The sequence below is a fragment of the Mustela lutreola genome, chromosome 5, assembly GCF_030435805.1.
Source record: "Mustela lutreola isolate mMusLut2 chromosome 5, mMusLut2.pri, whole genome shotgun sequence".
Taxonomy (NCBI): Eukaryota; Metazoa; Chordata; class Mammalia; order Carnivora; family Mustelidae; genus Mustela; species Mustela lutreola.
The window spans coordinates 60,044,243-60,058,638 of record NC_081294.1 but is presented as its reverse complement, the minus strand read 5'-3'; the positions used below and the strand labels follow the sequence as shown (position 1 = coordinate 60,058,638).

Below are 14,396 nucleotides of genomic sequence, written 5' to 3'. Positions count from 1 at the left end.
AACTTAGGTTATACAAAAAACTTCTTAGTTGATGAAAGAGGCACAAAATCCCAAGGAAACATTCATCCTTCTTATCATCAGTTGCATGAAATCAAAGGTTGAAAAGGAGCCCAGAATCCAGAACATTGTGTGTACACAATTCTGTGTGGCTTTGGGCTAGCCACTTAATTTCTCTGAACCTGTAAAACTAGGGGCTCTCTGCAGGCCTCTCCCAGGTCTGAAGTCTATGATTCTCCAGTGCTCACACCCAGTCAGCCTGCTCAGGCCTGGGACTCAAGGGCTCATCAAACTAGGCTTCAATACCTTCTGCTTATCCGATCAAGTATTCAAGGACTGCCTGCTGTTTGTCCTTTACAGGAAAGAAGCCGCCATTTCCTGACAAGGTAAGTGCTTCCCTGGTTTGTTTTGGTTGTTTTTATTTTTGTTTTATTGTGGGTCTTGTCTTTATTCTTTGAAAAGTGTTGAGGACACTCACATCTCTTCCCTCCTGTCTTACAGCCCTCGGCCCCCTCCGGAAGGTAAGGTGCCCTGTTGCCTTTGTGTGAGGAAACATGGTACATGCCCCAGAGACACAGTTACGTTTCTCACCCCTCCTTTCTCTCAACTCTGCAGGCCTCTCGGGGAGCATTTACCCAAGATGCAGAAGCCTCCTTTACCACCAGCCACCGAAAGGCATGACAGGGGTAGCCCCCTGCCAGGGAAGAAGCCACCTGTGCCCAGGTAACTGTCTTCTGTTGCCCGAGTTCCTCATTTAGAGCGGTCACGCCAACAACCTGACCAGCAGTGGCCTACAAGGAACTGAAAATTGTGGGTGGTTTCGCCCCTGGGGCTTGAGGAATTTTGGCTTCTTAGGTTGGATGTCAAGTCCTTGGTCCCTTTGAAGGGGACAGTGATCTAGCAAAGAAAGGAGTGGAGAGATGCTTCCTCAGGAGGGTGGGAATGGCTGCTGTCTGTGGAGCACGTCTCCTCAGCCCGTCGAACCCATGCTCGTGTTTTTCCTTTCATCTCAGTACATAGGAACAGTAACTGGCACGTCATTTTTCAAGACAAGTAGCAGAGAGGACATAATTGGGAGAGGTTTTTAGGTCACTGTAAGCATCTTCCTTAATGTTCAGTCACATTTTATAATGGGAGAATACTGAAGACTGCTCTAATTTTTTTATATTTACTGTGAAGTCTTTTGGGTTCTGTGTACCAAAAGCGTACATGTATTGGGAGTCAGGCTCCACTGTACTCCTTACTCACTAAGAACATAACCAAGGCTCCTGTTTTTTCTCATCAGTGTAATCAGGCTTCATAGCTCTGGCTTTTGGATTAAATGAGGGCCACGGCTAGAAGGCACCGGAAAAAACCCTCAGTAATCAAGTTAATATTTGAATGGATTTTTTTTAATGGAATCTTCTTAAAAACCAAAATGAATGTAAAAAATACATAATGAACAAAATATCCATATCTTAAATAAACACATGATGGGAGGGCGGCAGGTGAAGCATCTGACAGATATCCCTCTGCCCAAGGAGAGCCTGACGTGGGCCCAGACACACAGCTGCCTGCCAGAGCTCAAAGGCAGCTGTCACCAAATCTGTCTGACTAGCCTGTGCAGCTCCGAAAAGTCCCAGAGCAGTAGCATTTTCCAGCTTCTTTCCCTTCACCCGAAGGGTGAGCCCCAAGATGGCTGTTTTAAGACATCAGCAAAGGAGAATATTACCTAAAATGTTTTCATTTGCTTGGAGAAACATCTACTCAGTGAAATTTAATAGCTACTAAAGAGTTAGTTTGCTGACTAAACCTTTTTTATATATATGTAATTATTTGCTGCAGTAGCTCAAAGAATAAGGGCTTGCCTAGCTCAGCTCGTAATGGTGACAGAACACTGAGTCACCAAACCTTCCCTCCACTCCTGCTCCCTGGCTTTTCTGCTGGGGTGTTTTTTGTTTGTTTGTTTTTTTCCTCCCCCATTTTGACACAGCTCAGTGGGTTTGATTTCTCATTATTAGAGTAAGTGAAGCTATCTGCTTTCTGAGGCTGGCTCGTTGGAACTCTTCATGTTCAGGTCTTTTTCTTTGCCCTAATTCATTTCAGGCATGGATGGGGACAAGACAGAAGAGAGAACGTAAGTACAAAATGCCATCTGGTAAATGCTTGGCACAGGGAAATTTAGTGCAGGCTCTGTGGAGCTTGGGGCCATGCCTTTCTCAGACTTCACTGAAGACCAGCGTACAGACCAAGGAAGGCACACAGTAGGCTTCTAAATACTGGAGCCTGTTGGGGCTCCATCTTTTCTCCTGTCCACAGTGAGGCATTGCTTAGCTCTGGTCCGTCTGAGAGCTCCCAGGGTGGCTGGGTGAGTCCCAGCCCCATCGCCAGGTGATAATTCACAGGGTAAAGTAACCATAGCTGGAGGGAAGGATAAAAAGGAGGGACGGATGCCCAAGAGTCTAGGCCTCGCAGCAAAGTTTACAAGGCCTCTGTTTTCCCTTTTAATAACTTCATGACCTGAATAAGAGGGGGAATAGCAGTTATTGAATGCCTACTGTGTGCATGTCGGTGAGCTAGTGGCTTTTGGATGATGACCTGTTTGCCTGGGGAACAGCAATGAAAGTTTTAGGTCAGTTTTAGCAATGAAAATCTTATGTCCCAGAATCCCCATCAGTTTCAGGCAAACTGGGACTGGGGTAGTTGGTCACCCCAGCTTTACACGTTTTGCATTTAATGACCCTATGAAGAGTCATTGTTTTTCTTTTACTAAGAGGAAATCAAAGCTCAAAAGGGTAAGAGACTCATCACAAGTTGCATAGTTAGTGATTAGCCAGATAGGAATTCAGGTCTGTCTGGTTTCCTTTACACTATAAGCCCTCTGAAGGTGATCACACCCCTACCCCTGTTTAAGGTCTTAGCCTACAAGTGCCTGCTGTCTTGTAGCTCTGTGGTAGATGCTGTGACAGTTCAGATACAGTGCTAGGATATGAAAGACAGGCAGACCCACACCCAACATTGTAAACAGCATATGATCATGAAATGAGCTCTAGAGGGGAGGCAAGATAGTAATTGATGGGGCTTGAGGGGTCAGGGTTGACTTCTTAGAGGTGAGGTTTATGATGTCATTGAATGGTGGGGAGGGCACAGAATAGAGTCATCCTAAAAGAAATCCCAGGCACATTCCTGCCTCAGGAATATACACAGAAAAGGCAGGTGGGTGACAATTCCTGTTCATCCTATGGGGACAGAAAGGATAGCATCTTGGCTGCAGAGTCACGGGGACAAAGAGGAGACAAGGTGGAAAGTGAGGGAAACATTATACTCATGAGGTTCCCAGCTTCTGGAAGGATCAATGCTCATGTCATGAGAATATAAGTGCTGTAGAAAGAAACATAACATGGTTGCTATGGGGTTGAAGAGGGATTTCATTGTGGGCATTCAGTGAGCCCATGTGCATTTATCTATGCAACACTTTGCTGGGACTCCCAGTTGGCCAACTGGGATGAACGATTCTGGCTATGACTCTTCTTATCTCAATGGTAGGACTAATGACAACTGACTTTCACTGAGCACGCCCCATATACCAGGCATTTGTAATAACCAACACAGTCCTTGCAACAATATTTTGAATAAGGTGATCTTTCTTCGCTAGTGTGTTGGCAGTTTTGGCCTGCTGGTCAGTGGCAAAATCATTTACCTCTTGGAACGTCATTTCTCACCTAAGGAGTACAGCAAATAGCTCCTCCCTTGCCTATTTCACAGGTTGCCTGGAGATAGATGCTGAGCAGTGTAGACACCTTGTAAACCACATGGTCCATAAGGAAGGTGGAGTTGCTTTTAAGGGAGCTGAGCCTTGGGCCAGACAAATTAGGGGCCCAATCCATTTCTGTAACCCTTGGCAAGTTAGGACTCCTTCCTGAGCACCACGTTTCCATTTGTAAAATGAGGACGTTAAATTTTTAAAGGGTTGCTAGGAGAATGGGATGAGACATTGTGTATAAATCTTTGGGGGGCACATAGTAGATATTGCCACTATTATTGTGTCTTTTGGTCCTTTTGGGCACCTTAGAATCTTTTCTGAGAGTCTCAGATTGGAGTGTCCTTAAATGATTGTTTGTATTAAGAAATTGTGAACCTCTTAACAAGCTCTACTGTTCTCCACATTTGTATTTATTATGGAGACATACAACTGTTAAAGAGAGACATTTCTTTGATTAAGATGCAATTCTTTCAGGAATTATGTTTTGATGATAGACTAATACCTTTTTTCCTTTTCTTTCCCTTACCAGGATGAAGATGATGGTATGTTCAGAAAAAGCTTTCTTACAACTTATAACTCATTCCTTCATTTTTCTGCTCGGGCTTTCACATAGAATTATTTAGTACAGAAACCCATGGGGGGCCTGGGTGGCTTAGTTTGTTGAGCATCTGCCTTCTGCTCAGTCATGATCGTGGAGTCCTGGGATCAAGCCCAGAGCTTCTCCCTCTGTCCCTGCTCTTGCTCTCCCTCTATCTCAAATAAATAAATAAAATCTTTAAAAAAAAGAATTAATTATATTTGTTAAATCAGTATTAAGTAGAAATATATCAGTTCATATACTGCATTATTTATCTGGGTTACCAAAGAGAACTGTTATGTTCATAAGTAATGGTGCAAATAATAGTACAGCAAAATTAAAAATTGCATACATGGTTTGATAGAAAAATTTCTAGTATTTATGCCTTCTAATACAGGAAAGGATCACTATCTGTAGATAAATGAGACAGCATAAAATTTGGCTTACGTAAAACAAAACTTGTGAATCATTTCTGAAATTTATATGGTTTCCAACTGACAATTTTCTGCCAAGAAAGCATTTCAAAAATAAAAAGATAAGATAAATGTATATTATAGAGAATGATATGGAATGGCCACGCTAAGGTGGCAAACCATCTAGAAAAACCCTGGGGGTGGGGTTCCAGCCTACCACTTCATAATTACATTTTATCTTTTGACCAGCTGTTTTTAACTTATGGGGGAGCAGTTCTGGAAGGTTCCTGTGACACTTGGATCCTGACAATCTGTTTTATTTTTCTTTTCCCCCCACAGTGCATCAAAGACCTTTACCTCAGCCCACAATGCCTTCCATGAGCTCCAATACTTTCCCTTCCAGATCCACCAAGCCGTCACCCAAGCACGCCCTCCCGTCACCTCACATGCCTGGAGCTTTCTCTGAAAGGTCTGTGGTAACGTTGTCTTTCAGTGTTAACTTAACATCACACCAAGGTCCATTGATAAGAACTCATGTTGGGTGGTTTGGGGAAGAAAGAAATGAGCCAGTGGTAGCCAGGTCAGAACATTTTGGGTCTTCAGAAACAAAACCAGGCTGGGCACAAACAACCACACGTGTTAGTATGCTGCTGCTCTTGGAGTCCCTGTGCGTGGGATTGGAGGGGTACAGAATTGACTGCCCCATGGTACCCCTGGAGTAGTAATGGAGAATGCCTTCACTTTGTGAATTACACTCAAGAAACTCAATTAATTTAAGTACTTGGAGTTCATCCAGATTGAGGATGGGAGGACCTAGCAGATGCTGCAAATACACTGCCTAGGCTCTGTCCCTAGTAGGCCGGCTTTCTCAACAGCAACAGCGTTTCTCAGGGCCCACACATTTCTTCCTAAATAAGCCCGGGTGCTTTCCCTCTTGGCCTCAGAATCCCCAGGCCTTTATGTTTATTCTCTACTAAGCAAAGGAAGATGTCCAGCCCCCACCTTGGGTATGGGAGAAAACCACCAGCACGACCTTGCTACTCCTGCTAGATATCTAGGAGTCTCGAATTTTTTTCATGGTCCCTGTGTGCCTCTTGCTTTGATTTTCTGCTGTTTCTTCTCACTCTTCTCGCTGTTTTACTTCTGCCGTTTTCTCATTCTTCTCCATCCCTCCCTGGGCCCCAACGCTGTCCCTTCTCGGTGCTGAAGACCATTCAGTGCCATTGCGGAGCAGAGCAGAGCAGAACAGAGTTGTGACAAAGTTTCAGAATGTAAGTGAGGTTCAGTGGGGTGAGGTCTGGAGCCGATGACCAAGAAGGAATTCTTGAGACATCTTTGGTGCAGAATGATGGTTTATTAAAGCATGGGGACAGGACCCATGGACAGAAAGAGCTGCTGTGGGGGGAGAATGTGAGGAATGGTCCATTATATATTTGTAAGTTGGGAGGGGGTTAGGGATGGTGTAAGTCTCTAAGGAATTTTGGAAGCAAGGTTTCAGGACCTTGAGGGGCTAGCTATTGTTGGGGAAAACATTATTACTGTTAATAAAACCTTTGTGTGAGACCCTTTAGATGTGTATCAGTGGGCCATATGCTTGGGAATGATTATCAACACATATCTTGGAGGGTTTAGAGATGAAGTTTCCAAAGGAATTGTTAAAGTAGACTTACAGGATCCTGGTTGGGGGTAGGGGTCGGTCAGGCTAGGATTGCCCTTTGCCCTTAACAAAGCCTTGCGGTGGGGGTGATTTCCTAGAGGAATGTCATTCTGCCTGTTTCAAGGGCTTGTCAGTGGGTAAGGAAATTTAATAATTTTTCTTCTGCCTCTGTTTCCCACATCAGTTGGGCTAGTGGGTGGGGGAATGGCTGCTCAGCCTGGAGCAAGCAACGCCTCCTCCCACCTGCATCCTTGAAGATACTGTTTTTGTCTGTCCGGGCCACCTGGCCCTCTCTGGGTTTTTCATCCAGCCACCTCCCACTCTGTGGACCATCAGGCCCCAGGATTCACAGTTCCCAAACGACATGCCCCTTCACATGTGCTCCTAACCAAAAGAAATGTCCTCTCCCCAGAGGACGTCTGCTATTCCCCAAACAAAAAGGCCTTAAATTGCAGCCAACTCTTAAAAATAATCTTCCAATGCCTTTTATAGATTTTTACTGTTTTGGCTATCAGAGTCTATTAGCATTGGGGCTGACTAGCATCCCACTGACTAGCATCCCACTGACCTTGGGCAGGAGTGGGATGGGCTCTGTCAGCCCCTCCTCTTTGCTCAGCTGCTAAGGCTTCAGGGAGGGGTGGTAGTAGTCACAAATGAAGCAGCATTCAGTGGGTTTCCCTAACCCAGCTTCCCCATCAGCCTCTTCAGCCCAACCCAGCGTAAATCTGTTCTTTTTCTGTCTCCGCAGTAATAGTGGTTTCCCGCAGAGTGCCTCCCTGCCACCATACTTCTCTCAAGGTTTGTACTCTGGGCTCTAATGACCACTCCAGGCAATATGTCTCCATGACTGGATTCCTAACCATCCCGAAGCCTTTTGGCAAAGATCTGGTTATTTCCTAAAAGCAAAAAGATATGTTTTCTCATTCAATTATTTAATGCAGTTTCTGCCATGTGCCAGGGCTGTTGGAATGCTAGGATGCTACTACATAAAACACACACACACACACACACACACACACACACACCCTGCCTCAGAAAGGTGGCCTTGGCCTTAATCTCCGCACAGAGAGCTCTTCCTCCCTGCTATTTGTATTTGGAGCTCAGGATAGTGCCTGGCGTTCTCTGTAGTGTTAGGTTTCTATAATGAATCTATCCTTGAGTTGTGAGTTGAGGAACATGTTTAAAATACAAATTAGGAGAACCCAGCCCCCCCAGGATTCTGATTCAGTAAGTTTGGATGAGGACCTGCATTTTTAATTCCTTTTCTGGGTGTCCATGACAAGTATTTGCTGAGAGTGTTCTCAAACTTTATTATAAATACAGAATGTGTTAAAATTCTAATTCAGTGGGTCTGGGGTAGGATGTGAGAGTCTGCATTTCTAGCAAGTCCTCATGTGATGCTGTTGACTAACCTAACTATGTAGTTAGGTTTCTTTTATTCAATAAACAGTATGAAGTATCTGCCATGTTGGACTGCAAAGGTAGGGATAGGGAAAATCTGTTTAGGCCTTAGGAACCTTAAGAAGGCATCTGAGCAGGTCAGGGCAGTCTGTTCTGCTTATCACCAGGGAACACCATGGTGAAGAACCCTGCTAGGTTGGCCCAGGAGACCTCAGTCCTTCCCTGGTAATTCTCCTGGCTATGTGGCTTGGGGCAGCAGTTGGCCCCTTGGGGCATATTGTTGAGGGAGGAACAACCCAGCAATGGAAACCTCCTGGAGTGCTTGTTAAATGCAGATTGGGTGATTCAAACCCCTCTCCCCCAGTGATTCTTACTTATGCAGAATAATGTTTGGGAATCACAGGTTCAAGTCCTGACCCAGCCACTAAGAGCACATGATTTGTTCAGGCTCTAGGAGCCTCTGTTCCCTCATTCTCCAAAGAAGATAATACACATCTTGCGGTGTTGCTGTGAGGATTAAAGGTAGGGTACAGGGGTGCCTCACTTAAGGCCTGGGCAGAGTAGTGCTGAATAAATATGTGTTGAACAATGAATGAATGACACATGAATAATTCAGAGACCATTCAGCTCACAGAATTTTTCAGTTCTTAACAGCCGTTCTGGCATAGAGAAAACAGCCTTGGCGATTACAAATCAATGCAATCAATCCTTTGCTGAGATTGGGAAACACATTCTCAGACTCAGAAAGTTTCAGGGAACCATAAACAAGACAATAAGACGTTAGGGAAGGTGAGGCACAAACACTGGGTAATTTATAGATAACTCACAGACTTCTTGATGGATTAGGTTGTTGAGAGGGTCTTCTGTGAGAGTTGAACACTTCTACCCCTTTAGAAAATTTTATCAGGCATAGTAGGTCACAAACCCTAGTTCTAAAAGCTAACAATATCCTCAAGGTAATTTCACCTTGTCTTGGATAACTTATATTTCTTCTTATGTAAACAAATGAGGACCTAATTCTCTTTATTACTGCATTGTCACCATATCAGTGGTTGGGAATCCATTTTGGTTGTGCTGGAGCCTATGAAAAACCGGTCTCTTGAATATTCTTTTTGAGAATCACATTTAAACGACTGCAACTTTTTCATTAATGGACTAGTTATTTTATATTATGTACCATACACATTTAAGAAATCACTCTAATTTGTGGAATTGTCCTCAAACTTTCACTGACATGGCTATAGAATGATGCCTGAACAGTCAACAACCCTTGTAGTTTTGAGCATGTGAACATTAATTTTGAAGCTATGGCTTCTAGAAATGTTAATTGCTGGGAACAACTGTAAGGACATTTAAGGGGGGGAATGTGTGATAATAGAAATGAAAAATAGCTTATAACAAGTTAACTTTCAAAATGCTATACTTTTGAAGGCCTTAACCACAGACCACCTCCTAGAGCCGAAGGAAGAAACTTTTCCTTGCCAGTTCCAAACAAACCTCGATCACTGGCTTCTGGCGAAGAAGAGGTATTTAGACATATATTTTTATTTTCTTTTTTTCCTAGCAAATAACCAGAACCTCCCATTTGATACTCCTTTGTATTTTATTATTATTTTAAATTACCCTTAATTTTTTAAAGTGAATTAAAGGGAAGGGATACAGGTGAAGAATATGTTCTTTTTTCTTAGTGTTTTTCAGACTCTTCTAATAGCACATGTGTGTTTTGCATTTAACAGTGAGAAAAAAAAAACAAACCTATTTTTCATTTGTTTTCTAGCTTATGACCTTGAATAAGTCACTTAACTGCTCATTAACCCAGATTTTTCATTAAGTATATTATACTAAACTGAGGAAATTATTATGTCTATCTTTCCTGATTAAAGCTTCCATTATATATGGAATGCTTAATCTCAAATACTTTTGCAAACAAAGTCATGATAAAGAGCGGTTCATGCAAAGTATCTTCGATTTAGCCCCACATAAGTGATTCCACATTCAAATTAAGAAAACAAATGTTTCAATGCTCATGGAATTGAGTTGGTGATTTATGAAAATGATTACTTGGAGGCTTTTCTTTTCACTTACATATGTAACTGCAAAATTTATTCAGTTTTTAAAAATTTACATTTTCAGAATTCATTAAATGAAGAGTGGTATGTTTCTTACATTACCCGACCAGAAGCAGAAGCTGCTCTTAGAAAGATAAACCAGGTACTGTGCTAAAGTTTGTTTTTAAGTAGTTATAAATATTAATGGAAGGAGAAAAGGGGAACAGGCTTTTATTGAGGACCAATTACAGGCTAGGAATTCTGCTAGGTGATATTCATGCTGTAATACCAAGAGGACCCATTAGTGACAACTTTAGACCTACCAGCATCCATAGCAATGAGTCCTGGAATCTGGGAAAAATCTAAATTAAGGCAATCATTAGGCTGGCAGAATCTGAGGAGATTTTTATTAACGATAAAGGTCTGTCTTGTCATAGGAAGCATACCTTATCAAAAGGAGATCCTTTCTTCTAAACTTCGAACATCTTACTGGTTCCATCTTCTTGCATCTTCCAGCAACTTTTTTGCCCTTTCCTCTAGAAATTTCTAGGTTAATTTCTAGATCTCCTATGGTCTGGTGATAAAACTTAACCTTAAATCTATACATCAGAGAAAGAAAAGCAAAGATTCTTCTTCATCTCTCACATTTTGAGTCTACAAGAATAGTTCTCAATCTTAGCTGCACATTTAAGTCACCTGGGGAGATTTAAAAATTCTGATTCTTGGGTTTCATCTAGAGAGATTTCTGATTTCATTGGTTGGGTGTTCTGTATGGGTTCTAGGAATTTTCAAAACTCTAAATTCTAGTCTGTGAATCACGGTCCACAGGTATATTTGTTGAATAGAAGAGGTTCTGAATGGAATTTACTCAGTTGAAATAAAAAGAACATATGAAAGCCACTTTTGTAGATTGATAGCTCTCTAAAGCCATCATGATTCAACATACAAATGAGGCAGTAGTTTAAAGCTGCCTTACTAATTAATCCTATTTTGATATTAGATCTTTACAGTATAAATATTATGTAACAATAATTTATGGAGTGACATTTGAAAGTACAGGACAAATCACAACACTATTTTAATATATAGAAGAAAAAAGTGGTAAGAACAGAGGATGGTCCACATTTGTTTATGGTCAGATGTTTAATGATGAAGATGTGGTGATCATGAGGTTTTAAAATGGGTGAATTTCAGAGGCATTTGTATCTTTTCTGACTTTGGCTATGGAAAGAAAAGGTTAGTGAATTAGCACCCAGTAGTAGGAAGACAGATCTTTAGTAACAACAATAGAGTCCTTATTTTGTCTGGCTCTTTATCCACTCAACCACTTAGTATTTTCTTTTATTACAAAAAAAAAAGAGATTCCTTTTTCATCAAAAGACTTCAAAGAGATTCTTTTTGAAATTTGGAAATTTTTCTGGTACAATCTTTGCTGCTTCTTGACAACCAAGAAATCCATGACACCTGGGACTGTAACCGTTCAGGGAACTAAATGTTCACTGACTTGTCAACTGGTTAAGTTTCCAGATCTCTAGAGGCTTGTCCACTGCTCCTATAGGCAATACAAGTATAGCCTTTACTGGGGCACCGGGTGGCTAAGTCAGTTAAATATCTGACTCATGATTTCGGCTCAGGTCAGGGTCCTGGGATCAAGCCCTGAGTTGGGTTTCCCACTCAGGAGAGAGTCAGCTTGAGAGTTCTTTCTGCTTCTTCCTCTGCCCCTCTCCCTACTCATGCCCTCGTGCTCTCTCTTTAAAATAAATAGTTAAAAAAAAAAAAAAAAGAAGTATGGACATTTACTGCTCACATAATAACAGGAATTTATTCTTTTAGGATGGCACTTTCCTGGTTAGAGACAGCTCTAAAAAAACAATAACCAATCCATATGTCCTCATGGTATTGTACAAAGATAAAGTTTACAACATCCAGATCCGCTATCAAGAGGAAAGCCAAGTTTACTTGTTGGGAACTGGACTCCGTGGGAAAGAGGTAAGGAATTCCAGTTGGAAAACTTCTCCAAATCCTCTGTTTATTTATGCCTTTTCGAATACCTGCCAATGTGGAACCCTACTGTGACATTCTTTGGGAGTCCATACTATATGACAATGTTAGAGTAAGATCACATTAGTGAAGCCCGTCCTTTACTGGCAGGAAATAAAATAACAGTAACTATCTGTGCCATAGAGTCTTTCTCTATGGCTTTCTCTATATCTTTAATTCCAAATAGTCTAAAATCACATGTATAACTTTTAACTTTTAAAATTAAAAAAATTAACATTTAAATTAAATATATAGTTAGATGGTGTCAAAGGATAGTCCCTTCTATCATTCACCTCTCTAACATAATTTTAACGTAAGATTGCAGTGTACTTATAAGGCTATCTTTTAAAATTGACATCTGGAAAGGGGTAAAAAATAAAATTCTTGTTGTGGTGACTATTTAAATACTTGGGTCATTTCTCACTTAAAATGGAGGTTTGGCCAATGAAGGTGGTCAAACTGCCAGAAAAATTTTCCTCTGTTTCGCCAGTGTTTACGTTAATTATTTTTTTGGATGGTAATTTAAAAAACCCTGCTTTTGCAAAGGAAGCTAGCAGCTAAACTTAAGCCCCAAACATGTTCTATAAGTTCAAAGTTCCAGGAGGAGGATCCACTGAATCAAACATTTCCAGAATGAAAAACAATTAAGCCTTAGCTTCTACTTTACTCCAAGTATTTTTAATTCATGATTATGTAAACGAGTAGGAAAAAGCACATGCTTCTGATGAAATGTTTCGATCACTGGTTCAGTGTGGCTAGAGCTGCGTAGGTGCTGCAGGGGCAGAGAAGTCTGCCCTCCAGAATTTCTGTTCATCTGGTGTGGACCACACCTTGCGGCTGTCCTGGAAGGAGGCATCCAGCAAGGTAGTCTCAGATGAAGTGTTTGATGTTGTCTGGGGTGCCTGTGTGTAATTCTGACCCCTGTCTAGAAGGATGGATTTTTTTTTTCCAGTCTGGCCATCAGGGATAAGGTGATGAAGGCAATGGGTGCAAAGATTTGGCTGCAGAGCCTTTGTGAGCGTGAGGTGGCAGTGAGGACATAGCAGGGAGATCATGAAGGAATCATTTCTTCTGCAATGCTACGGATATCGGCTCCAGACACGGGGATGCTGTCTGACCTGATTCCTTATACCTCCTCACACTATTAGTGACTAAGAGTGAAGTAGGGATACAGAAACCAAAACCAAAGACACAAACAGAGCAACCCTAAGGCAAAGGTATCATAATTAGACCTCTTATTTATGACCCCCATAAAGTTAAAAAAATATATAAATATATATATATATATATATACATATACATATATATAACATAAATATAAATATAGACTTTTTATCCCGAATTTGTTGGTGCTGAGGAATTATTTTTTTCAAAGTGCTATAGTAGAAATCATTAAAATATTTCCCAAGTATTACACATTTTTTCTCACCATCCTCATGACTTGAAGAGGTAGGAAATTACACAGATTTAAAAAAAAAAAAAAAAAAAAAAAACTGAGGGTGAAATTCATACTACTAATTCCAATGTTGATGTATCTCCATATTTTGAAATTTTCAGGACTTCTTGTCTGTGTCAGATATTATTGACTACTTCAGGAAAATGCCACTTCTGCTCATTGATGGGAAAAACCGAGGCTCCCGATACCAGTGCACGTTAACGCATTCTGCCGGTTATCCCTAGCAAGGTAGCCAAACAGACGAACCTTCCTCCTGCCTCTGTTGCCAGCATGGGAAGATCAGTCAATGGTGGTAAATGGAGAAACACTTGGGACTGAATCAAACCCCTCAACATGAGCATAAGGTTTTGACCTTTCACATAAAAAAGTGTTTGAAATGAAGACTGTCAAATATCTCATAATTTATTTATTCTTCTTCAATGTTTGTAAAGTGCCTGTTCACACTTGAAGTCTAGTAGTGCACTATAATCATTCATTTAAAAATGTGTATTTTGAAATACCCATTTCAAAGTACAGAAGTTTACATAGCTACAGAAATAATTTGAGGTCAGTTTAAAAAAATGAAACAGTAATAGTTTTTGGTATCACATAAAACTTTTTTTTAAAAAGCCAAACCTTTGTTAGTCAGAGGCAATCCTTAGTTTTATACATAATTTGACAATTTCTAAAATTCAGTTTCTCGGCAGCAGTAATTTAAGAGACTTCAAACGATTTTGTCCTTTCTTATTTGGTATTTTTCGCCGGGGGGATTTTTGTGTACTTTTTTTTAATGAAAAGATAAACGCATGAGGGGATAACTTCCTAGGATTAAAATTAATTTGTCTTTTGCTTTACTTTGGTGTTTCTAAAAACTATTGACTTTGTTTAGTCCATAATATTATATTTTTAAAGCAAATTTAAGCTACAAATACTGAAAGTAATCATTTTAAATTTAGAGATGAGGCTTTGGAATCAAATATAGCTGGATATAAGTTCATCAGATCCTGACTCCCACATCCCACCTCCTCTGCAACTCCCACAACTCCAAAAGCATTTTCAAGTGATGTGGATTTTACCAGAGTCTTC

The 14,396-nt window shown here is 40.9% G+C and overlaps 1 protein-coding gene across 1 annotated transcript in view; it reads left to right on the top strand.

Moving 5' to 3' along the window:
• Positions 1–14,164, top strand: part of LCP2 (lymphocyte cytosolic protein 2) — a 43,293-nt gene extending 29,129 nt beyond the window's left edge. The window contains exons 11-21 of the mRNA XM_059174278.1: positions 358–383; positions 499–518; positions 613–720; positions 2,083–2,113; positions 4,269–4,281; positions 5,069–5,198; positions 7,135–7,184; positions 9,219–9,313; positions 9,921–9,998; positions 11,669–11,824; positions 13,433–14,164. Coding sequence (XP_059030261.1) covers positions 358–383; positions 499–518; positions 613–720; positions 2,083–2,113; positions 4,269–4,281; positions 5,069–5,198; positions 7,135–7,184; positions 9,219–9,313; positions 9,921–9,998; positions 11,669–11,824; positions 13,433–13,555 — 830 coding nt within the window. The 3' untranslated portion in view covers positions 13,556–14,164. The remainder of the gene's footprint in view (positions 1–357; positions 384–498; positions 519–612; positions 721–2,082; positions 2,114–4,268; positions 4,282–5,068; positions 5,199–7,134; positions 7,185–9,218; positions 9,314–9,920; positions 9,999–11,668; positions 11,825–13,432) is intronic.
• Positions 14,165–14,396: the final 232 nt, after the last annotated feature.